The sequence below is a fragment of the Lepus europaeus genome, chromosome 13 (genome assembly GCF_033115175.1).
Source record: "Lepus europaeus isolate LE1 chromosome 13, mLepTim1.pri, whole genome shotgun sequence".
In the NCBI taxonomy this organism is placed as follows: domain Eukaryota; kingdom Metazoa; phylum Chordata; class Mammalia; order Lagomorpha; family Leporidae; genus Lepus; species Lepus europaeus.
This window is the reverse complement of record NC_084839.1, coordinates 44607342-44631107: the sequence shown is the minus strand read 5'-3', so window position 1 is coordinate 44631107 and position 23766 is coordinate 44607342. Positions and strand designations below refer to the sequence as shown.

Genomic DNA, 23766 nt, shown 5'->3' with positions numbered 1-23766 from the left:
TCTGTATTACTATAGGAGAGGAAGGAGGTGCAATCCAGCCTTCATTCAAGTGACATCCCGATCACTCCATATGGAGTACTGGCCTGACCTTGGGCATATGTGTTCATAAGCCTGGGCCCTCCAGAGATCCTGGGTCCATGTTCCACATACAACAATGATTTATCTCCCCTGTTCAACAAGAAAAGCCTACTGGTCCTCTGGCTGGCCTAGAAGACCTGTTTACTGTCATCCGCGAGGTTCCCCCCACGCCAGGACCCACCTCAGACCCCGAGTTACCCTCTAAGCCCTTCCTTTCTATGGCTTCAAGCCTGCTCCCCATTCTACGGGACATACATCATCTCTTAAACCAGACCCATTCCCCTTTAGCATGAGATGGTTGGCTTTGCCTCTGAGCAAGTTCCCCATATTACATAGGAATAGGAAGCCCTCACCAGATACTGAGTTCTAACACTCCATGTTTTGCTAGAAGACCTTCTAGTTCTCTTGGATCTATCCAAAGAAATGCTTCTTGCATATTTAACTCATTATGATTTTCTTAACTCTCCTTGCACTAATACTTGCATGCCAGAATATGCTCTTATTGTTTCTTTCCCTTCAACGAAAGACTACCACCCCCCTAATAACTTGTGGTTTGCTTGCACAATGGGTTTAACTCACTGTATTAAGTTTCTTACAAATGAAAAGCCTGTAACCCCTTTCTTATATGTATCAGTACACGTGCTTTTGCAGATGTGTTGGGCATTGCCTAAAACCTCCATTACAATATGGCGCCTGGCGGATGTTCGAGGGGCATGTCTGTGGCTGCTGCAGTTAAGCTACGTAAGATCAGACCACCGGCAGGGATAGGTCCGTTTTAGTTCCAGACACGTGGACAGTGCATGATCCCTATACTTTGCTTAAGATGCCCCTGTGCATGGTTCACCCATGCCTGCATGACCTTTTTGCTGATTGGCTCCCCTACTGCGCACGTCTTTCATAAGCTTTATAAGCCTGTACACTTTCTCAATAAAGTAGTCCCTGCTTCGACAGAACTCACAGGTGCTTGTGGTGTGTTCATGACCTGTCAACCTTATCTCTCCTGTTCGCCTTGTTGGGGAGTGCTTGTACTGCCCCTGCTGGTCAGGGGCCAGCCTCAGGCTTAAGACCCCAACACAGGTGTATGCCTATTCTGGTTCAGAGGGAGGCCTACTCCTTTTCCAATTCTCTCACTGAATTAAACTGAGCAAAAAGAACCACCCCTCTGGTTGTCCCAATCCTGGTAGGCTTGGGACTTGCTGGAACAGCAGCCTTAAGTACTGCTGCATTAGTATGAGGAGAAGTGGGTCTCGCTTATTTAACTGAGGCCATTGATGCAGACTTAGGTCGCCTCCAGTGCTCTATTGAACGCCTTAATTACCAGGTCAGTTCTCTCGCAGACATGGTGCTGCAAAATAGGAAGGGGCTAGACCTCCTGTTTCTGACTCAAGGTGGCCTATGTGTTACACTGGGAGAGACTTGCTGTTTCTATGCTAATCAATCAGGAGTTATAACTGACTCCCTCCAAAAGGTAAAACAAAACTTAGAAACTCACCATAAATTGCATGAAGACTCACAGTCGTGGTATAGTCATATGTTTAACTGTAACCCATGGCTGACCACCTTGTTAACTGGCCTGACAGGATCATTAGTCTTCCTTCTCCTCAGACTGACTGTAGGACCCTGCCTAATTAACTGGTTACTAGATGTATATGCATACCTGTTACTCTGTTGTAAATATCCTTCCTGATCCATATGATGTGGCTGAATCAAAGATTTGATTAGTCTCAAAACACAAAGGGGGGAATGAAGTAACACCTTGACAGTAGCGACTCCATTTTGGAGCATCTGAGACTCCATTCTGGGAAGCACCTCCACCACCACCACCACCATGAGACTCTGGTCTGAAACTATAATTTAAAACTCTCAGACAACAGCAGTCCACTACATCACACTTGGCAAAGCATAGAAACTCCCTAGCATGATCACTCAAGCTTGAAAGTAGATAGGCTGCACCTGGGTTAATGATAAAAGGTAATTTGTCTATGTCCTACATATGATTTAAACCAATATCTGGATTAATGTCAAGATTATAATTGAAATTGTTAAGATTATAACTGGTATTGTCAAGATTATAATTGACATTAATTTCACAAAGATTTTAGGTCAGCTTGACCCCAGTAACTATGTACTCCCGCTTGATCTTAGCAAACCTGTATTCTCTTCCCGATTTTGCGGGTTTTGCCTTTATAAACCCTGTTGCTTTGGGCTTCAGGATCGAGAGTTCTTTGGGGCATGAGCCCACTCTCAGCCTGTGTGGTGCTCCTCTGACAGCACTCGCTCAGGCACAACAGTATGACCCAAGGCATTTTGAAAACAAGAAGACAGCCAGTCAGCAATTAGTGGAGGTGAAACCTGGGTGTAACTAGGGAAGGAGACAGTGAAGGAGAGCCTTGCCAAAACCACAGTCGACCCAGAGTGACTGAGTACCCATGCTGAACACTCTGAGAAGCAACATCCCGCTGTCAAATAACAAAAGCTAGAAAAAGAGTGTTTAAAAAAACATTAAAGGAGGCCCGCACCACGGCTCACTAGGCTAATTCTCCACCTGCGGTGCCGGCACCCCGGGTTCTAGTCTCGGTCGGGGCACTGGATTCTGTCCCGGTTGCTCCTCTTCCAGTCCAGCTCTCTGTTGTGGCCCAGGAAGGCAGTGGAGGATGGCCCAAGTGCTTGGGCCCTGCACCTGCGTGGGAGACCAGGAGGAAGCACCTGGCTCCTGGCTCTGGATCGGGGCAGCGCACCGGCCACAGCGCGCCGGCCACAGTGGCCATTTGGGGGGTAAACCAACGGAAGGAAGATCTTTCTCTCTGTCTCTCTCTCACTGTCTAACTCTGCCTGTCAAAAAAATAATAATAATAAAACAAAAAAAAATTGAAGGAGATCTACATAAATGCAAAAATATTCCTCGTTCATGGATCAGAAGACTTAATGTTATTAAGATGGCAATACTCACTGTATTAGTTCCCTAGGGTTGTTATGAAAAATGACTACAAACAAGGTAACTTAAAATAACAGAAATGTATTCCCAGTTCCAGAAGTCAGAAGTCCAAAATCAAAGTGTTGGCAGAGCCATGCTCCCTTCAAAACTCTTTGGGAGAATTCCTTCTGGCCTTTTCCAGCTTCTGTTGGCCTCAGCTGCTCCCTGGCCTGCAGCAGCATAACTCCAATTACTAGCTCTGTCTTCCCACAGCCTTCTCTTGTGTCACTGTTTCTAAATATCTCTCTCTTTGTAAGGATGCCAGTCATTGGACTGAGGGTTCTTCTCAATCCAGTATCACTGCATTAATTATCTCTGCAGACACCCTGTTTCCAAATAAGGACTGACACACACAGGTATGCGGGGTTAGAATTTCACTTCTTTTTGAGGGACATAATTCAACCCACAATACTCCCCCAAACAGACAATTGCCATCAGAATCTCAGCTGCCTTCATTCTGCAGAGACAAGCAAGCTGATCCTAAATTAAAATGAAATTGCAAGGAATCCTGAATAACTAAAACAATATTGAAAAAGAAGAAAGTAGGTAAGCTCATACTTCCTGTTCTCAAAAAAATTACTACACAGTAAGACACAGTGGGATAGTGTGGTACTAGCATACAACAAAGTTATAAATCAATGCTATAGGACTAAGGGTCCAGAAATAAATCCATACATCTATGGTCACCTGATTCTTGTTTTTTTTCTTTTCTTTTTGACAGGCAGAGTGGACAGTGAGAGAGAGAGAGACAAAGAGAAAGGTCTTCCTTTTCTGTTAGTTCACCCCCTAAATGGCCACTACAGCCAGCGCACTGCAGCCGGTGCACCGCACTGATCCGAAGCCAGGAGCCAGGTGCTTCTCCTGGTCTCCCATGTGGGTGCAGGGCCCAAGCACTTGGGCCACAGCAGAGAGCTGGACTGGAAGAGGAGCAACGGGGACAGAATCTGGCACCCCAACCAGGACTAGAACCCGGGGTGCTGGCGCCGCAGGCAGAGGATTAGCCTAGTGAGCCGTGGCACCGGCCAAGGTCACCTGACTCTTGACAAGGATGCCAAGACCAAACAAGAGGGAAAGAATAGTCTTTTCAACAAATGGAACTAGGACAACTGGATATCCAGACACAAAAGATGAAGCTGGACCCTTACTATATGCCATATACAAAAATTAACTCAAATTACACAAAACTCCTAGAAGGAAACAAAGGAGTAAGCCTCTAGGACCTCAGATTTGACACCAAAACAATGAGCAACAACAGCAACAACAAAAATAAACTGAACTTAATTTAAAACTAATGTTTCGAAGAACACTATCACAAAAATGAAGAGAAGCAGGTAGTTAAGCTGCCAGTTAGTGCCTGCATCCCCTACTGTAGTATCTGGCATGGAGTCCCAGCTCCAGCTCCTGACTCCAGCTTCCTGCTAATACACATCCCTGTGGCGGCAGATGATGGCTCAGGTAGTTAGGACACGTGGGATTGAGTTCCAGCCTCCCAGCTTCAACCCATGGCTGTTGTGAGCATTTGGGAAAATGAACCAGCAGATGGCAGCACTCATTCTCTTTCTCTCTCTCTCTGCCTCTCAAATAAAGATATATATGTATACATATTTTTTTAATGGGAACATTGGCATAGCAGTTGAGATGTTGCTTGGGATACCTACATCCCATATTGGAGTGCCTGAGTTTAAGTTCCAGCTTCCAGCTCCCTGCTAATGCACACCCTGGAGGCAGCAGGTGATGACTCAAGTAGTTGGGTCCCTGCTACCCATGAGAGAAACCTGGATTGAGCTCCCAGCTCCTGGTTTCAGCCTGGCCCAACTTCAGCTGTTGCAGGCATCTGGGGAGTGAACCACCAAATAGAAGATCATTGTCTCTTTGCCTTTCAAATAAATTAAATAAAAATATTTTCAAAATAAAGAAAACCTACAAACTGAAATACAGCAAACCAGATACCTGATAAAGGACTTGTATGTAAAATACAAAAAACTCTTACAATTCAATAGTAAAAAGACTAGCCAATAGAAAAATGGAGAAAAGGTCCAAGTGGACATTTCTCTGAAGACACACAAACAACAAATAAGCACATGAAAAGATGTTCAACATTATTAGACATCAGGAAAATGCAAGCTGATACCACTTCACTAAAACCAAAGAGTCACACAGCAATATATGTCAGCAGAGGATGTATAAACTGGAACCCTCATATTCCACTGGTAGAAATTTTTTAGAAAATTTCTTTAGAAAACAATCTAGGAATTCTTCAAATGGTTAAACACAGAACTATATTACTATATTACCCAGCAATTCTACTCCTTAGGTATATACCCAAAAGATATGAAAATGTATGTCCACATAAAAAATTGGACACAAATAGCTATAGCATCATTATTCAAAACAGCCACTCAACACAGAAGTCCATTACTTGATGAATGGATAAATAAAATGTAGTACATCCATACAATGAAATATTATTCTGTAATAGGGATGAAGGAACAGTACATGCTACAACTTGGGTGAATCTTGAAGACATTGTGCTAAGTGACGGAAATAGTCACAAGAGACCACACTTTATATTATCCATCTGTATGAAATATACAGAATAAGAAAATCTATAGACAGAAAGTAGGTTAGTAGCTTACTATGGCTAGGGAGAGGCAGAATCAGAGTCTAGAAGGGCAACAGCCACTTTCCAAAGTTTCCATGGTCTAACACTGTCCATGTCAATGGTGCACGTTTTTGTGAATATACTAAAAAAGCTACTGGGATTATGACTGAACTCCTCTAAGTCAGAATCCCGCCCAGGCAGAACCATACGGCAGCGCCAAAGGAGCCTTGGTTGGCCTCAGATAGCCAGTCCCCTGCCAACCCCAACAGCGGCCTGTGCCGCGTGTTCGTCTCGGTGGCATGCAGCACACCCCCCACCGTGTGTTTAAAAAAAAAAAGCTACTGAACGACACACTTTAAATGAGTAACTTGTATGATACGTAAATTCTATCACAAGAAAGCTGTTAAAAAATAAACAAAACATCACAGTACCAGGAAAATCATGACTTCTTAAAAACATCATTTAAACTGAGTTCTAATCAGTTACTCGAAAATACTTTTTTTCAAATTAGGCCAAAGAAAAATAAACTATTTTTACTACTAAAGCTCCACCATGGTGCTTATTGGGAAGTTGCTACAAATTCTTGAGAATTGCCCTTCTGTACTTAAAAAAAGAGGAAGGAAATTCACATTTAGTACATTTCAATGGCTGGTATTCTATCTTCTTAATTTAACTTAATAATTACAACATTCAACTCTATTTTATAAATGGGCAAACAGATGATGTACTATTGGTAAAGTATTTCACCAAGGTCATAAATGTGTAAGGAGCCAGAGGATCTGAATTCGAATTTTTCTGACTCCAGATGATCTCACTTTACCAAGTTAAACCATCTCCCTTTTCCAACTTCTTGTACTCTCAAGTCTTTCTTCAAGTTGAATCATGAGCAACAAACACACTTACTTGGCAAGGCGAGAAGAGCAACGTAAGTCTGCAGCTTCTCAAACACAGCTGTCAGCTTTTTCATGTCCTGGGACAGCTCGAGATTCCTGGCTCTTAGCGCAGATGTGCAAAGCGAGGATTCACATTCTTCTTCTAAACTAGGAAGGGGGAGATTTTTTAAGTGAGCATGCTAAGTGATTTTCAATTACCTATAAGAAACCATCTAACGTCTCAAACGATTGTATCCAAGGAGAGGCTGCAGAAAAAGGATTTGATCTTTTTTATACGACCCCACTTTTTATACCATGATACACACAGCTGCTGCTGCAAATGCCAATGGCATGACAAAGGACTGCATGAAAGAAAGATAAAGGCATCTGTCCATGATCTTTCCATCCTCAACAGTATAAAGAATTAAAATATTTTTAATAATTTGAGTATTACAAATCTTTAAAATAGTTACAGGACAGAAATACTTCTAAAAAGAATTAATTAGGGACCAGCATTTGGTGCAGTGGATAAGACCACCATCTGCAATGCCAGCATCTCATGTAGGAGCTGGTTCAAGTGCCAGCTGTTCCACTTTAATCTAACTCCCTGTGAATGGGCCTAGAAAATCAACGGAAGATGGCCCAAGTACTTGAGGCCATCATCCACATGGGAGACCCAGATGGAGTTCCTGGTTCCTGGCTTCTGACTGGCCCAGCCCTGGCCATTGTGGCCATTTGGGGAGTGAATCGGTAGATGGAAGATCTCTCTGATCTCTCTCTCTCTCTCTCTAGATCTACCTATCAAGTAAATCTTTAAAAAAAAGAATTAATTAAATTAGAACTGGTATTATTGAAATTGACATTTGCAGAGACAATCACTACAAAATCTCTTCAGTGTATTTTCAGAAGAAAGATTGGAAAAAAAAATCTAGAAGCTCAAATTTAGGCGCCTGTGCTGTGGTATTAGCCGGTAAAGCCGTCTCCTGTGGTGCCAGCATCCCTTATGGGTGCCAGTTCAAGACCTGGCTGTTCCATTTTTGATCCAGCTCTCTGCTATGACCTGTGAAAGCAGAAGATGGCCCAAATGCTTAGGCCCCATGGAGACCTGGAAGAAGTTCCTGGTTTCTGGATTTGGATCAGCCCAGCTCCTGCCATTGCAGCCATTTGGGGAATGAACCAGCAAATGGAAGATGGCTCTTTCTCTCTGCTTCTGGCTTTGCCTCTGCCTCTCTTTAAATCTATTTAAATTTATTTCAAATAAATAAATAAATCTTTTTTGAAAAGTTCAAACTTAGGCAGGCGCCGCGGCTCACTAGGCTAATCCTCCGCCTGCAGTGCCGGCACCCCGGGTTCTAGTCCCGGTTGGGGCGCCAGATTCTGTGAACCAACGGGAGGAAGACCTCTCTCTCTGTCTCTCCCTCTCACTGTCTAACTCTGCCTGTCAAAAAAAAAAAGTTCAAATTTAAAAGTAAATGCTTAATATTCATAAAACACATTTTACCACTTTCAGTTTCAAATAGTTAATTTAGAAAACAAGTATAAGATAAAAAATGTAGACTCTAGGCTGCGCCGTGGCTCACTAGGCTAATCCTCCGCCTGTGGTGCTGGCACCCCAGGTTCTAGTCCTGGTTGGGGCGCCAGATTCTGTCCCCGTTGCTCCTCTTCCAGTCCAGCTCTCTACTGTGGCCAGGGAAGACAGTGGAGGATGGCCCAAGTGCTTGGGCCCTGCACCCCATGGGAGACCAGGAGAAGCACCTGGCTCCTGGCTTCAGATTGGCACAGCGCGCCGGCCGTAGCGGCCATTTGGGGGGGTGAACCAACAGAAGGAAGACCTTTCTCTCAGTCTCTCTCTCTCTCTCTCTCTCTGCAAAAAAAAAAATGTGGACTCAGAACAGTATTTATTTTAAGATGTGATGGTAATCAAGTAAAAACAGCTTTTTAGACAAAACTAGAAAAGCTAACAATTATAATCATATCTTTTGCCTTGCCACTTATTTATGGAAGATATTTAACTCAATTTTAAGTCCAGTTACTAATAAAGAACAGGTCACCTTGTCAAAGAAAGGGGTATATAAATGCCCCCAAATTGCCCAAGAAGCATGAGATCCTAGTGAAGGAGGGCTGAAAGCATGTAGAATAGAAGATTCCAATGACAGGAACTGTAGATCAAGAAAGGACTTACCCAGTGTTTTTCAGAATGTGGTCATGGGGTTGGGCATTGTGGCACAATGGGTTAAGCTACCACTTAGGACATGTGCACCCCTTATCAAAGTCAGAATTTGAGTGCTGGCTCCTCTGCTTCCAATCCAACTTCTTGTCAATGTATCTGCGAAAGCAGTGCTTAATGGCTCAGGTACTTAGGTCCTTGCTACAATGTGGGAGACCTGGATGGAGTTTCAGGCTCCTGGCTCTGACTGGCCCAGTCCTAGCTTATTAGGCTTATGGGGAGTGAACTAGTGGATAGAAGAACTTTCTTTCACTCTCCCTTTCCCTCTCCCTCTCTCTCTCACCTTGCCTTTCAAATAAACAAACCTTCTTTAAATAATAAAAAATATAATCATGTAAAGTTAAAGATAAAATAAACATGTATAACTCTTTCAAGCAGTAAATACTTTTGTAAAAGTTCTTTTTAAAAAGATTTTATTTTATTTATTTGAAGGCAGAGTTAGAGAAACAGGGACAGAGAGAGATCCTCCATCCACTGATGCACTCCCCAAATGGCCACATGCGCCAGGGCTGGGCCAGGCTGAAGCCAGGAGCCAGGAGTTTCATCTGGATTGCCTATGTGGTTGCAGGGACCCAAGGTCTTGGGCCATCTTTCACTGCTTTCCCAGGTACATTAGCAGGGAGCTGGATTGGAAGTGGAAGAGCCAGGACTCAAACCAGCACCCATATGCGCTGCTGGCATTGTAGGTGGCAGCCTAACCCTCTACACCACAATGCCAGCCCCTGTACAAGTTCTTAAACAGATTCTTGGGGCAGGGAATTGGCATAGCAGTCAAGATGGTGCTTGGGATATGGCAGTGCAGGCAGCCGCTTAACCTGTTACACTACATCTCCAGTTTTGTTTTTTTAGATTGATTTATTTATTTGAAAGTCAGAGTTACAGAGAGAGGAGAAGCACAGAGAGAGAGAGAGAGAGAGAGAGAGGTCTTCCATCCGATGGTTCACTCGTTGGCCGCAACGGCCGGAGCTGTGCCAATCCGAAGCCAGGAGCCAGGAGATTCCTCCAGGTCTTCCCACCTGGGTGCAGGGATCCAAGAACTTGGGCCATCTTCTACTGCTTTCCCAGACCATAGCAGAGAGCTGGATCGGAAGTGGAGCAGCTGGCGCCCATGTGGGATGCTGGCACTGCAGGCGGCAGCTTTACCTGCTAAGCCACAGCACCAGTCCTCCAACTGTTTTTTAAAAGCTAAATCTTATCAAGAAAAGTTTAGGGCCTGCACTGTGGCGCAGCGGGCTGATGCCCTGGCCTGAAGCGCTGGCATCCCGTATGGCCACAGGTTCAAGTCCTGGCTGCTCCACTTTCAATCTAGCTCTCTGCTATGGCCTGGGATAGCAGTAGAGGATGGCCCAAGTCCTTGGGCCCCTGCGTCCCCATGCGAGACCCGGAAGAAGCTCCTGGCTTCTGGCTTCAGACCAGCACAGCTCCGGCCGTTGCGGCTAATTGGGGAGTGAACCATAGGATGGAAGACCTCTCTCTCTCTCTCTCTGTCTCTCTCTCTGTGTAACTCTGACTTTCAAATAAATAAAATTTTAAAAAATCTTTTAAAAAAAAGTTTAGGTAGAGTCTCAGTAGTTTTAAATCAGAAGTATAAAAACTTAAAACCAAAATCAAATTTCCAGTTATACATATAGTTTTCTGCCTTTCCAGAAATATTTAAGATAGAATATTGGCCGGCGCCGCAGCTCAATAGGCTAATCCTCCGCCTTGCGGCGCCAGCACACCGGGTTCTAGTCCTGGTCGGGGCACCGGATTCTGTCCCGGTTGCCCCTCTTCCAGGCCAGCTCTCTGCTGTGGCCAGGGAGTGCAGTGGAGGATGGCCCAAGTGCTTGGGCCCTGCACCCCATGGGAGCACCTGGCTCCTGCCATCGGATCAGCGCGGTGCGACGGCCGCAGCGCGCCAACTGCGGCGGCCATTGGAGGGTGAACCAACGGCAAAGGAAGACCTTTCTCTCTGTCTCTCTCTCTCTCACTGTCCACTCTGCCTGTCCAAAAAAAAAAAAAAAAAAAGATAGAATATTAAAGGTTACTCAGTGACATCCTGTTACAGCTGGAGTAGATAAAGCTTTTGTTGATAACTTTAATCAGTCATCAATGGTAAAAACAAGAATATGCCATTTCAAAGAAACCTAAAGATAATAGATCCAAATGTAGAAGTTAACTGGTAAAACTCTGATCTAGTTGTTTATATCTAGACAAAGTGAAATATTCCTTTCAATAACTGTGTCATTCACAACTACTGAAAATACTGCTTCATAATATTCTAGGGTTACAGTGGTAACCACAGAATAAAACTACTAAAAAAAAAAAAAAAAAAAAAAAACAGAGCACATAGACCACAATTCAGCCTTCCTAAATGTACGGTCATGGTGCTCAGCCATGCTATTCCTTTTCCACAAAAGTCAAAATCAGTGGTAGCGCAGAAAGCTCAGCCAGATCACAAGAGTTGCAGACTACTATTTTCTTAACTGCAGAGCAGTTGGATTCCAGCTACACCACAATTCCCCAGGCTCTCTGGCCTCCAGGGTAAGTACCTTTTTAACTGGTATGGAAGAATCTTCCTAAGAAAACATATGTAAGAGGTTAAGTGCTCTGAGAAAGTTTTCAATTTCACGGTTGTCTCCTGGAAAAGAAAAACAATTACAGAGTTAAAAGTGCTTGGACAAAAAAGGAAACCCACCTCCAGGAGAAAAACCAGGAAGACAATTACCAGAACAGTCACAGTATCCTCAGTAATACTCTCAAATAAGTGCAACATTCCGTCCTCCAGAGGGCGGACATAGGACGCGTTTTCATGAAGGTGCTGGGAGAACTAAACAGGAGGAAAGAACCATGAATCAGATCAGCGGGAAAAACAAACACTAACACATTTGTAAACGGACCACTGAGTTATACAACTAAATCCTTTCAAAAGCTTTTCTGGAAAGTGGCTTTTACACAGATGCTCCCCTCTAATCGTCCCAGACAAGATCCCCCAAGTCCGTATCCCTTTCCCAGTCGAGGAGTGAGAAGGGGAATGTGACTAACACCAGGCACCAGAGGCAATGGGCAAGGAATGCTGCAGTACCAGCCAGCACCAGCAGGTCAGCTTCCCTGACCCCTGCTTATGCAGAAGCAGTTAACTCAGAAGGTGGGAGGAGTGGGGGGGGAAGTTTGAAAATCAAGACTATGAGACAAGACTTTTGTGTTATAGGCCTTATTCTCAAAAATCAAGTCTACTGGGGAGAGTGGTTTCTTACTTTCACTGTATGCAATATTTGGGGTTAACAAATTCCAGAAATGTAATTATCATCAAAAGGAGGAAATAAAACCTTTATAATTATCACTGATACCTTAGTATTTATAAAGAAGTAATTCAGTATGAAGCACAGATTTAGGAAAAACCTTACAGGCAGTTTCATCTATGAACCATCTCAGGTATCTAGGTAGTATATAATGGTTCAAATTCTGATTTCTCAGTACATAAAGGTAAAGTTTCATTTTGCAGAAATGCGATTCAACTGACTCCACTGCAAACTACCCTGGCGTGTGACTCTGGGCAGCTCCATCTCTGGGCTTCAGTCCTCAGAGCTGTAAGTGAAGATCAACTTTTAAGCCTACAGGTCTACTTTATAATTCCATGAACGAGTTTAAATACTCTAGTCATCTTGTAACAAATGGTTTCTGAATCTCCTTCAATACCATAGACTTACTAGAAAAAGCAAACAGGGCCTTTCCCAGGCCCAAATGCCAGGGGTGAAATACTGAGAAATAAAGTTCTTCAAAGTATGAGATGTTTCAGGTAAAGAAAAATTAACACATTCGGTTCTCACTGTGTAGATATACTATGGCAAGATGTTGAAAGAAAATTCCCATAACAGACTAACAGTATTGGGTAGAAAAATTTTTTTGATATTAAGTATAACTAGACAAAAATGTTGTACAACTGTTTTTTCTCTCCAGGTTTTCTGAAAGCTTTTTCCCATAGTGATATTAAAGAGGATTTCAGGGTCCAGCGCTGTGGTGTAGTGGGTAAAGCCACCACCTGCAGTGCCGTGCCCTGGCTGCTCCACTTCCAATCCAGCTCTCTGCTATGGCCTGGGAAAACAGTGGAAGATGGCCCAAGTCCTTGGGCCTCTGCACCCACGTGGGAGACCCAGAAGAAGCCCCTGGTTCCTGGCTTCGGATTGGCCCAGCTCCAGCCATTTTGGCCACTTAGGGAGTGAACCAGCAGATGGAAGAACTCTCTCTCTTTCTCTCTCTGCCTCTCTGTAACTCTTTCAAATAAATAAATAAATCTTTAAAAAAGTAAATAAAGAGCGTTTCAAAAATCCAAAGTTCAATTTTATAAACTTCAAGAGACTTTTGGAGTCAGGCCACCAGTGATGAAAACAAAGCACCTACTGAGAGCTTCCTGCATGTGAGGCATAAGGGTGGTGCTGAGAGCTGACCTTTAGCAAGTGCTTACTCTGTGCCATGCACTGTTCTTAGGGCTTTACATATATTATCTCATTTAACTCTCAAACATACACACTATTGAAGCATTGAGAGACTAAGTAAATTTCCTAAGGAAACATAGCTAGAAAGTGGCAGAATTGGGCCGGCGCCGCGGCTCACTAGGCTAATCCTCCGCCTTGCGGCGCCGGCACACCGGGTTCTAGTCCCGGTCGGGGCACCGATCCTGTCCCGGTTGCCCCTCTTCCAGGCCAGCTCTCTGCTGTGGCCAGGGAGTGCAGTGGAGGATGGCCCAACTCTTTGGGCCCTGCACCCCATGAGAGACCAGGATAAGCACCTGGCTCCTGCCATCGGATCAGCGCGGTGCGCCAGCCGCAGCGTGCCTACCGCGGCGGCCATTGGAGGGTGAACCAACGGCAAAAGGAAGACCTTTCTCTCTGTCTCTCTCTCACTGTCCACTCTGCCTGTCAAAAAAAAAAGAAAAGAAAAAGAAAGAAAGTGGCAGAATTGGACTGCGAACCCGAGAAGTCTGACTACAGAATCCAAGTGTTTGCCACATTAATAGGTACAAAGGGAACCTACGGGCATAAACTCTACTCAGACCGTAGAAGTACTCCGTGATGCACAAAAACAGAAAGGAAGAAGAAGCAAGTCAAGCTCAACACATGGCATGACTCATTTCAGATGGCCTTCTTATGGGGCACTTAGAGGACACATCTGTATTAAGAACCCTTGATTTCCTCCCTGTGGGAGCCAGCCTCCAAGAGAGTCCCTGTGAGTCCCACCTCCCAGGATGTTTGGCTTTGTGCACCACCTTACCAACATGGTCTCACGGCTGGTCTGTGTGATGAATGTAATTCGAAAGAAGTGCTAAGACTAGCCAGGCTAGTTCATAGCAGGAACTGCGGCTTCCACCTTGTTCTTGGATCACTCACTCAGGGAAGTTAGCTACCATGCCATAAGGACATTCAAACGACCCTATGGAGAGCTGCATGCATGAGAAACTAAAGCTTCCAGCCAACAGCACTAACTCATCAGGCATGTGGGTGAGCCACCTTGGACATAAAGCTTCCAGCCCCAGTCGAACCTTCAGGTGAATATAGCCCCCGATGTCATCATGATTGAAATCTTATATGAGAGATCATGAGCCAGATTTCTCCTGCCCCCAGATAGTTAGTTAGGTCCTGAATTCCCGACCCAAAGAAACTGTGAGATTGTAAATGTTTACTGTTTTAAACTATTAAGTTTTGGGATAATTTATTACATAGCAATACAAAACTAATATACTTGCTAATATTTATTTTATTCTTTTAAGCTAAATAAAAAATTGCAAGCCACCTTAAAATCTTTTTTAGAGAGGCCAGCACTGTGGTGTAGCAGGTAAAGCCATTGCCTGCAATGCCAGCATCCCATATGCTCTACTTCCGATCCAGCTCTGCTATGGCCTGGGAAAGCAGTAGAAGACGGCCCAAGTTCTTGGGTCCCTGTACCCACATGGGAGACCCAAAAGAAGCTCCTGGCTTCAGATCGGCACAGCTCTGGCTGTTGTGGCCAACTGGGGAGTGAACCAGCAGATGGAAGACCTCTCTCTCTGCCTCTCCTTCTCGCTCTGTGTAACTCTTTCAAATAAATAGATAAATCTTTCTAACAGGCCCCCCAAAAAGCAAATGGATTGAAGGAAGCGATATTTAAACCTCCTATTATTCCTCGTTTAAACCTTACAAACCCTGAAAACCCCCTCCAGCTCAACTGGGCAAGCAGTATGACTCCTGCTCCAAACCCTAGTAAGAAGAAAAAGACCAACTCTACTCCATAGGTCTTTCTGTTTTCAAATACACCAATAACAAAAGTTACACAGTGAGTACAAACAAGAAGAGAGAAAAATGCCAGCAAAATAAAATGATACCTTTCATCATGTCACCTCTTGGTCAAAACAGTTACAAAGACCTCAAGTCTATAAACAAAGTGAAGGTCTACGCCTGGGCCTGCCCAAAGGGCTCTGTCCCTAGCTGGTACCATTTCCCCCTCTTTTCAACCTTACCTCCCATTCCTCCCTTCTAGAGACCTCACATTCCCTTCCCCGCCCCCCACCCCCTCTCCTCTAAACCCCCTAAGCTTCCCTGCTCCACGACTCTGCTCATATCTTTCCCTCCCTCTTCTTCTGAAGGGAAAACCTGACTCCTGTCCTGTTTCAAACCTCGCTGACTCTTTGAGGCTCATTCAGACCCCCAAAGAAACCTTCTCAGACACAACCACTGACAGCAATCTCCTCCGAGATGATCTCCTACCACTCGCTCCCTTTGAGATCTGCCAGCACCCCCCACCCAGTATCGAATTTAAGAATTCCTATTTTTGAAATATTTTACCTTGAGGGTAAGGACCATGACTTGGCTTTTTCCCACGTAATCCACAGCATTTGCCTGATGCACAGAAGTGATCTGAAAATAAACAACTCCCGATCTTTTCAAGGCAACAGAAGGTTTTAGGAGTAAAATTTACCTTTTGATTCAGTGGAGATATAGTGTCAATGGCAGAATCAATAGGAAAGATCTGAATCCTCTGCTCTGTATAGGTGTGAAAGTTGAGAAGAGCCGTCACCAGATCTTGAACAAAAGCCAGGGCCTGCCCAGCAATATCTCTCATCTTTAACTTTAAAATGAAAAGTATACAGATAAGCCAACTATGAAAATATTATTCTAAAACAACTTTATTAAGTCTGATTCTAGAGAAAACACTTCAATTCTAGTGTGATTATTCCTTAATTTAAATTCATTCACTCCCACTTGAATTTTAATATTCCCAGCTAACCAGTTTTTGCAAATACACCTCCTCCACTTAACCTGACCATTCAAGTGCAAGGTCCAGCAACCTAGAAGAAAGTATAGCTCAAAAAAGGACTTCATTTCACAACACAGTTCAAATGTTATGAGATAAGAAAGACAGCAAAAATCCATACTATTTAATGAATTCAATAAAAAGTTACACAATTTAAAGGAATGTATCAGAAAGTAATATACAAGTTTAACACAACTACTTAGTACAATAAACAGGCCCAAATAACTAAGTGTTCTTTCTGGAAAAGTCTGACATATACATGCTGACAATGAAAACATGCACTTCATGTATTACCTGATGTCTCCTATTGTGGAGTGGAACATTGAGAGCATTATATTGACTGTACTCTACAAAACAAAAATGATGGGTGGTAAGGCTCAAATTTGCATTAACAGAGAAACAACTGCAAAAGTGAGTGTTCTGTAGCAAAAGCAGCTTTACTTAAGAATTTTAAATAATCAGCACCATAACCACAGTAAGGACTACCAAATTGACACAGCATCAGTGGTTTCTCAGATAAAAAAAATTTCTACTATTTCTTTCTTTAAACTTTAGTATAAGAAAATAAACTATTCCTCGGTTTCTATTCCTAAGAAATCATTTCAAATACTTCTTTGGAGCCTATCAGGATTTCTTAGAAGGCTCAATTCTTGCTGTCATCAGTCATTCTCCCTTCTAAAATAACCCTGCACGTGACTGCTACATTATCATCCAAAAACGTTACTGTTTTCCCAACACTACAAAACTGAAAAATCTATTCTGTCTGCTCTGCTGATGCCAATGACTCAATCCGAATATTCCTGAATGGTTTCCCTCTCCCACAATTCTGCCTACCCAAGGCCTGTCAACAACCTGGCAGCTTCCTAACACCTAGCCTCACACTTCCTCAACCTCGTCATTTTAATGATTTTATCTACTCAGGACCCCAACCACTCAAACTTCCTCTCCTTTCCCCATCTCCTCAATCAGAATGAACCTCAGCACCAAAATCTGACCCTGAAAGCTCCCGTGCCATCTCACCCGCTCTCTTACATCTCCCTTGCTTGATCTCCCATCCATCAGTGCCTGTCCCTTCTCTCTTAGCCCTCTTTCAGCTGCCTTTGTTTTCCTTCCCAGCCTGGTCCACCCCTTCAACAATGTTTTTATACTAACACCAAACCACTACAACGTATCCTGCTTAAACTTCAAGGAAGCTTCAGCTCCACTCAGCACTCCATGACTGCATGTTGCATCCTTTCATACTTCCCATGGGATCTACTGCAAATCTTTTCCACTTTAAGCCCTCAACACCAGTCCTCCTCTCCTCCTCAGTGTTATGGATGGGATGGCTTCCCTCCTACTATGCCATGAGTACCCCAGCCAAAAACAGAAGGGTTCTTAAATTCCCCCACCTCCATCTCAGAATCCATGTCTCAAATATCCTTGCCTCAGCCAATCTCCTCCTAGGCCCTTAGCAACAGCTTCTGAGCGGGCCAGCGTCGTGGTTCATCAGTTACCTCCTCCCTCCTATCTTCAGCCTCACCTGTCTAGCAAAAAGGGCATGTGTTGCAGACATTTAACTCTGTCTCCACAGTGACTTCTTCCCCCTTGCTTCCATCATACTCAGTTCCCTGCCCTCATCCTCCACTTGCAGTGCATATAACCTTTTCTTTGACTTCAGTCCTCTCTTCTTCTTCCATTCCTTTCATTCCTACAGCTTAAAAATCAGCATTGCTGGCTGGCACCGCGGTTTACTAGGCTAATCCTCTGCCTGCAGCGCCAGCACCCCGGGTTCTAGTCCCATTTGGGGCACCGGATTCAGCTCTCTGCTGTGGCCCGGGAAGGCAGTAGAGGATGGCCCAAGTGCTTGGGCCCTGCACCCAGTGGGAGACCAGGAGGAAGCACCTAGCTCCTGGCTTTGGATCGGTGCAGCGCGCCGGCCGTAGCAGCCATTTAGGGGTGAACCAACAGAAGGAAGATCTTTCTGTCTCTCTCTCTCACTGTCTAACTCTGCCTGTCAAAAAAAAAAAAAAAAAATCAGCATTGCTTTGCCTGCCTCCTCAGCATCCATTTACCTCAAATCCTTGTACCAGCAATCTGGTGAATATCTCCATCCTATATAGAAGTGCTTATCTCAAGAACTAGTAGTCTTTAAGTTACCAATCCAGTCTCCAAACCCATCCTCTCTGAGCCCTCCAGACAACGTGAAGAACGGACCAGCTCCCTCAAGCTGAAAACACTCCCTCTCCCAGCTTCCTGCCAATACATCCAAGGTCCCTACATAGGCCTCTTTGAATGTACACTCCTCATTCTCACCTCTCCCAAAATGGAGATTCATCTGTCGTAAAAGATCAACCTCAGTTTCTTTCTCAAGGTCTTCCGGAACATTAAACAACAGTTTACCTTATCATCTCCCTAGAAACCTGCTTCTCATCTGCCTGTTAGTTCTGTCAGTTGTACCCCACCATCATCCCCTTTCACAGTCTCTTCCCTCTCCTTTGCCTCCCTGAAAGGACCAAGCTGCTCTTTCTCCTTCTACAGATCGTCTGTAGCCCCCTGACAAGCCGGGCTCATGCCTCCATAACAGCACATCAGAACTATCATTACAACAGTCTTAGCCTCCCTTCTCCCATCCCAAGGCAGTCCACCCTCTGCTGCCAGACTAACCTTGTGAGTACACAAATCTCCTTGTGACATTTCCTGGCTCAAACAACAGTCTTGTGAGTGAAGTCCCAGGAACTTGGCTCAGAATTATAGGGTCCAGTTCTACCTTCCCCTTCCCAGCTTACCCATCACTGCCCATCACTGCCTATCACCACATCCCACCTACCCCAGCCTCCTGGTAGACTTTACTACTATTCTCAACAACATGGACACTCTGTCCTATACACCACACTCCATGCAATTCCCCGGTTTGTATCCCCTCATCTCTGCTCAGTAAAACCTGTTCATTGATCCAGGGTCAGGTCAAAGCACACTTCTTCCAGGAAGGCTTCCCAAAACAACCCCAGCAGTGATATTTCCTTCCTCAAAAACCTAAGAGGCTCTTTATGGCCCAGGCTAGTACACATTTGAGACGTTTTTATATCTATCTGTGCTCTACTACACTATCAATTCCTTACAGGCAGAGATTTTTGTCATAAATTTTTGCATCCCCTGTACCACCGACCCATTTAGGCACCAGCAAATGACCAGGACTAAGAAGCAATAACCCATATGTGGTATGATAATGACCTGAAACCAGGTGACAAAGGAAGGATAAATCCACAAGGAAATTATTAGAACCTGATGACTCACTGATACAAAGATTAAAGAGAAAATGAAATGTCAAGGTTTCAAATTCAGCATGTCAAAGTATGCCAGTGTTATTTACATTATTGTAGAAGCTAGAAACAGATGTCTTTTTAAAAGGGGAATTTAGGTTTTCTATACAATAATGACATACTCTTGATTTTAGGGTAAGATCAAACTGCTATTTTTCATTAATTTCTTTTCTTTCCTGTTGTTTTGTTTTCAGATCTTCCCCAAGAAAAACTGAGAAGCAAAAAATTGATTTCAGGCCAGTGCAGTGGAGTGGCAGGTTAAGCTGAAGTCAGCAATTACCAAAGCGCTGGTTCAGGTCCCAGCTGCTCCACTTTTGATCCAGCTCCCCGCTAATGTGCCTGAGAAAGCAGTAGAGGACAGCCAAAGTACTTAGGTACCCACCACCCATGTGAGAGACTTAGATGGTGTTCTAGACTCCCAGCTTCAGTATGGCCCAGCCCCAGCCACTGCATCCATTTGGGAGTTAATCAGTATATGGAAGATTCTCTCTTTCCCTCTTCTCTCTCTCTCTTTCAAATAAATCAATAAAATCTTCACAAAATTAATTTCAACCATGATTATAGAAAAAGGAAATATGTATCATTTGAATGCAAGTTCCAAAATCTAATCAAATATTTGCTTTGCTTTCAAAGAAGAACCCTTTTAAAATTTTGTTTAAAGATTACACAATTGGCAAATGATGTTCTGTCTTTTTGAAAAAGTTTTATTTTGCTGCTCTTGGGAGTAGAGATTACCAGACCATATCCAGGATGAATAGGAAGCAGGGCCTACCCCAGTCACTTCCTTCTATCACTGGGGATTGAGCATGAGGCAGGGGATATCAGACTGAGGCGATCCACCTCCCACAGTTAGCCCTACAATGAGCAACAACTTTTCTTATATAGTCAACTACTTTATGTGCAGGTTGTTTTTTAAGTTTGGATATGATGAATACACGCAAACAAAAATTATGGATTTGGGTTTCCTCAAAGAAGACTGGCTTTGGAGTAGCTATATGACAATTTTAAAGCTCCCTATAAGGGGCTGGCAGTGTGGCATAGTAGGTTACTCCTCTACTTGAGGCACCGGCATCCCATATGGGTGCCAGTTCTACTTCCGGCTGCTCCACTTCCAATCCAGCTCTCTGCTATGGCCTGGGAAAGCAACAGAAGATGGCCCAAGTCCTTGGGCCCCTGCACCTGTGTGGGAAAAAGCTCCTGGCTCCTGTCTTCAGATTGGCGCATCTCTGGCCATTGCAGCCATTTGGGGAGTGAACCAGCAGAAGGAAGACCTTTCTGTCTTTCTCTTTGTCTCACTGTTTGTAACTCTACCTCTCAAATAAATAAATGAAATCTTAAAAAAAAAAAAAAACACTCCCTATGAAACACGAGAGTCAGAGCTGATCAAAAGAACAAAAGGAATGCAACCCTCCATTGGACAAATTAAATTTTTTGCCTAGCAGATTATAAATTATTATAATCAGTTGGCTACCACAGAGAGATTCAAAGTTACAAATAATGGAAACACAATACCTACTTGTATCATTAAAAGGTACTTTTTCATTGATGATTGATAAGGATTCCTCTAATCTACCTGACAAATCTTCATGAAGATTCTTTAACTGTAATTGACTGAAAGAAAAAAAATACAAAACTACATTATCACCAATCAGACACTGAATCCTCATTTGATTACTAACTCACCAGCTGGTACCAGGCTTTCAGAGAACTGGGATAAACTTGGTGGAAAGTTGTTAAAAGAGATAAGAAAACACCAAGTCTCAGTTCTAATGCCCCTGAGACTTCTGCAAAGTTATGTGTAGATCTCGAATTTATCACAGTACCAGAACTATATAAATATATATCCACAAACTCAAAGTAACCTTAGAGTCACTTCAAAATCATAAGTTTTCTCTGTATGACATAAATATTCAAGAATCACTGTAAATTTTTTTAATACTATCTCAGATTCTTTTCCCTGGAACCCAAAAGCTAATAATTTCTGATTTTGAATCAATTAAGGGCAGCAATATACACTGAAATAGTGTGCAAGTCTACTAATACAATTAAATTGAAATAAGAAATTTGTGTGATGGACCCTATTAAAACCTAAAATATTAAGTTATGTACCAAATAAATTGTTGGAGTCTGCCTTTATCACACATTACTAAGTAATAGTTTAAGTTTTAGAAATCTTGGGGCTGGTATTATGGTATGGCAGATTAAGCCTCCACCTCTGATGCCAGCATCCCACATGGGCACTGCTTTGAGCTCCAACTGCTCCCCTTCCAATCCAGTTCCCAGCTAATGTACCTATGAAAAGTGGTGGAAGATGGCCCAGGTATCTGGGCACCTGCAACCTACATGGGAGACCCAGAGGAAACTCCTGGCTCCTAGCTTTGGCCTGGCCTAACCCTAGCCGTTGCAGCCAGCTGGGGAGTGAACCAGCAGATAGGTGCTCGCCTCTCTCTCTCTCTCTCTTTCCTTCTCTCTCTGTAACTCTGGCTTTCAAACAAATAAATGACTCTTTAAATTAAAAAAAAAAAAAAAAGATTTAGAAATCTCCTAATTAGGTCACATAACCTCTATCTTATTCAGAATGTACCATGACAAAGTTGGCATAGGGATGATTAGTCATTTTTTCCTCTCTTTAGAGTAGTATGAAACAACAAGTATGAAGTCTTCAGTGCAGCAGCCCCAGAACACCATCTGCCATAGCCCAAAACACACGCAGGCCGAGGACTAATGCCTAACGTGCCGTAAGACAGAGATCCCTGAACTGAAAAGGACCCTGGAAAGTTCCTACTTATTTCAGCAGAGGCATAGTTAAGACAGAGGAGCTGCTAAAACCAAAACTCAGGTCCTGTGAGTCTTACATCAGGGCCCCTGGGATCCCCGCTTCCACGTACCATTCTTCTGTCCGCAGTCGACATTCCTTGGCCTCCTTTTCTAGAGTCTGAGATTTTACCTAAATGAGAAGGCAAAGAAAGGCACATGGCTCAGGCTAGAGATGGGAGCACACCTAGAGCCACTGCAGGCAATTCTTCTGCCTGGAATGGCTAACCGTATTCCATAAAGCACACAGATGATTTACAAAAGCTTTAGCTACTTTTTAGCTTGCTCTCACAAACAGTGGTGCTTACCTCCAGTTTAGCTTTGTCATTCTGCAGTTTCTCAATGGTTTCCATGTATTTCCGAGTCAGGCCATCAACCACAGCTTGGTGCTGGGCTGCTTCTGTTTCCAGGGTGGCCAGCCGACTCCTCAGCTCAGCTTCCACGTGCTTGTGCTGCTCATCGGCTTCAAAAAACTGCAAAGAAAAGGCCATTTTCTCTTCTCTCACTATCCTAATACATACAAGTGAAAGAACAACAGCAGAGACTCACTGAGCAACTCCCGCTGTGCTCAACCCACTCAGCATCATCTCATTTCACCCCCGCAGTGTAGCAGAGGTGTTACTATCGATCTTTCTTTTACAGATGCAGAAACTTCAGTTCAAAGGGGTTATATAGTTTTCTAATGTCTCACAGCTAAAACAGAGCAGACATGAGATTTAAAATAGGAAATCTACGCCAAAGGCCATACCTCCTTCCTCTCAGTTTCATGAATTCGGAATTCCAACAGTTTTTGGCACACAGGTATTCAACTGGTCAAGATATAACTTTTTTTTTTTTTTTAAGATTTATTTATTTATTTGAAAGACAGAGTTCGAGAGAGAGGAGAGACAGAGAGAACATCCATCTGCTGGTTCACTCCCCAAATGGCCACAACAACCAGGGCTGGGCCAGGCTGAAGCCAGGAGCTTCCTCTGGGTGTCCCAGTGAGTACAGGGGTCCAAACACCTGGGCCATCTTCCACTGCTTTCCCAGATGCATTAGCAGGGAGCTGGATTGGAAGTGGAGCAGCCAGGACTTGAATCAGCACCCACATGAGATGCCAGCACTGCAAACTGTGGCTTAACCCACTGTGCCAAAGTGCGAGCCCCAGGGTATAACTTTTCTACTAGGTTAACTTGCACAGTGAAACAATCAAAATTAAAGTACATGTTATTAATGCTCTTTCCCTGAATGAGAATACAATATTAATTAAGAATTTTCAGACTTAGAGACAAAACACACAGAGGTCAAAAGTTCATTATTTTAACATTTTCAAAGACTTAGATTTAGTGTATATCTGTTTTCTACTGTTTGACGATTTTTTAAAAATTAGGTAATCAGATACTCTACACCACTTTCACAATATACTCAAAGGTTTGGGGAGAGATTCAACACTTTTTAAATTTTTGTTTGAGAGGCAGAGACTAACAAAGAGTTCCCATCTATTCATTCACTCCCCACATGCCTGCAGGGGCCAAGAGACTGGGTTTTGAAAGGGTTAAATCAGGAGCCAGAAACTCAATCCAGGTTTCCCATGGGGGTGTCAGGAAGCCAGTTACTAAGGCCATCACTGCTGTGGTCTGGGTCCATAT

The 23766-nt window shown here is 43.6% G+C and overlaps 1 protein-coding gene across 2 annotated transcripts in view; it reads right to left on the bottom strand.

The window, feature by feature from the left end:
* The window catches only part of PPP1R21 (protein phosphatase 1 regulatory subunit 21), a 98285-nt gene that overhangs the window by 53451 nt on the left and 21068 nt on the right, over positions 1 to 23766 (bottom strand). For both annotated transcript variants that reach the window (XM_062209414.1, XM_062209415.1), the window contains exons 5-12: positions 22444 to 22608; positions 22210 to 22268; positions 20838 to 20932; positions 16314 to 16366; positions 15684 to 15833; positions 11461 to 11562; positions 11285 to 11373; positions 6558 to 6694 (exon numbers count right to left, since the gene is read on the bottom strand). In XM_062209414.1, coding sequence (XP_062065398.1) covers positions 6558 to 6694; positions 11285 to 11373; positions 11461 to 11562; positions 15684 to 15833; positions 16314 to 16366; positions 20838 to 20932; positions 22210 to 22268; positions 22444 to 22608 — 850 coding nt within the window. The remainder of the gene's footprint in view (positions 1 to 6557; positions 6695 to 11284; positions 11374 to 11460; positions 11563 to 15683; positions 15834 to 16313; positions 16367 to 20837; positions 20933 to 22209; positions 22269 to 22443; positions 22609 to 23766) is intronic.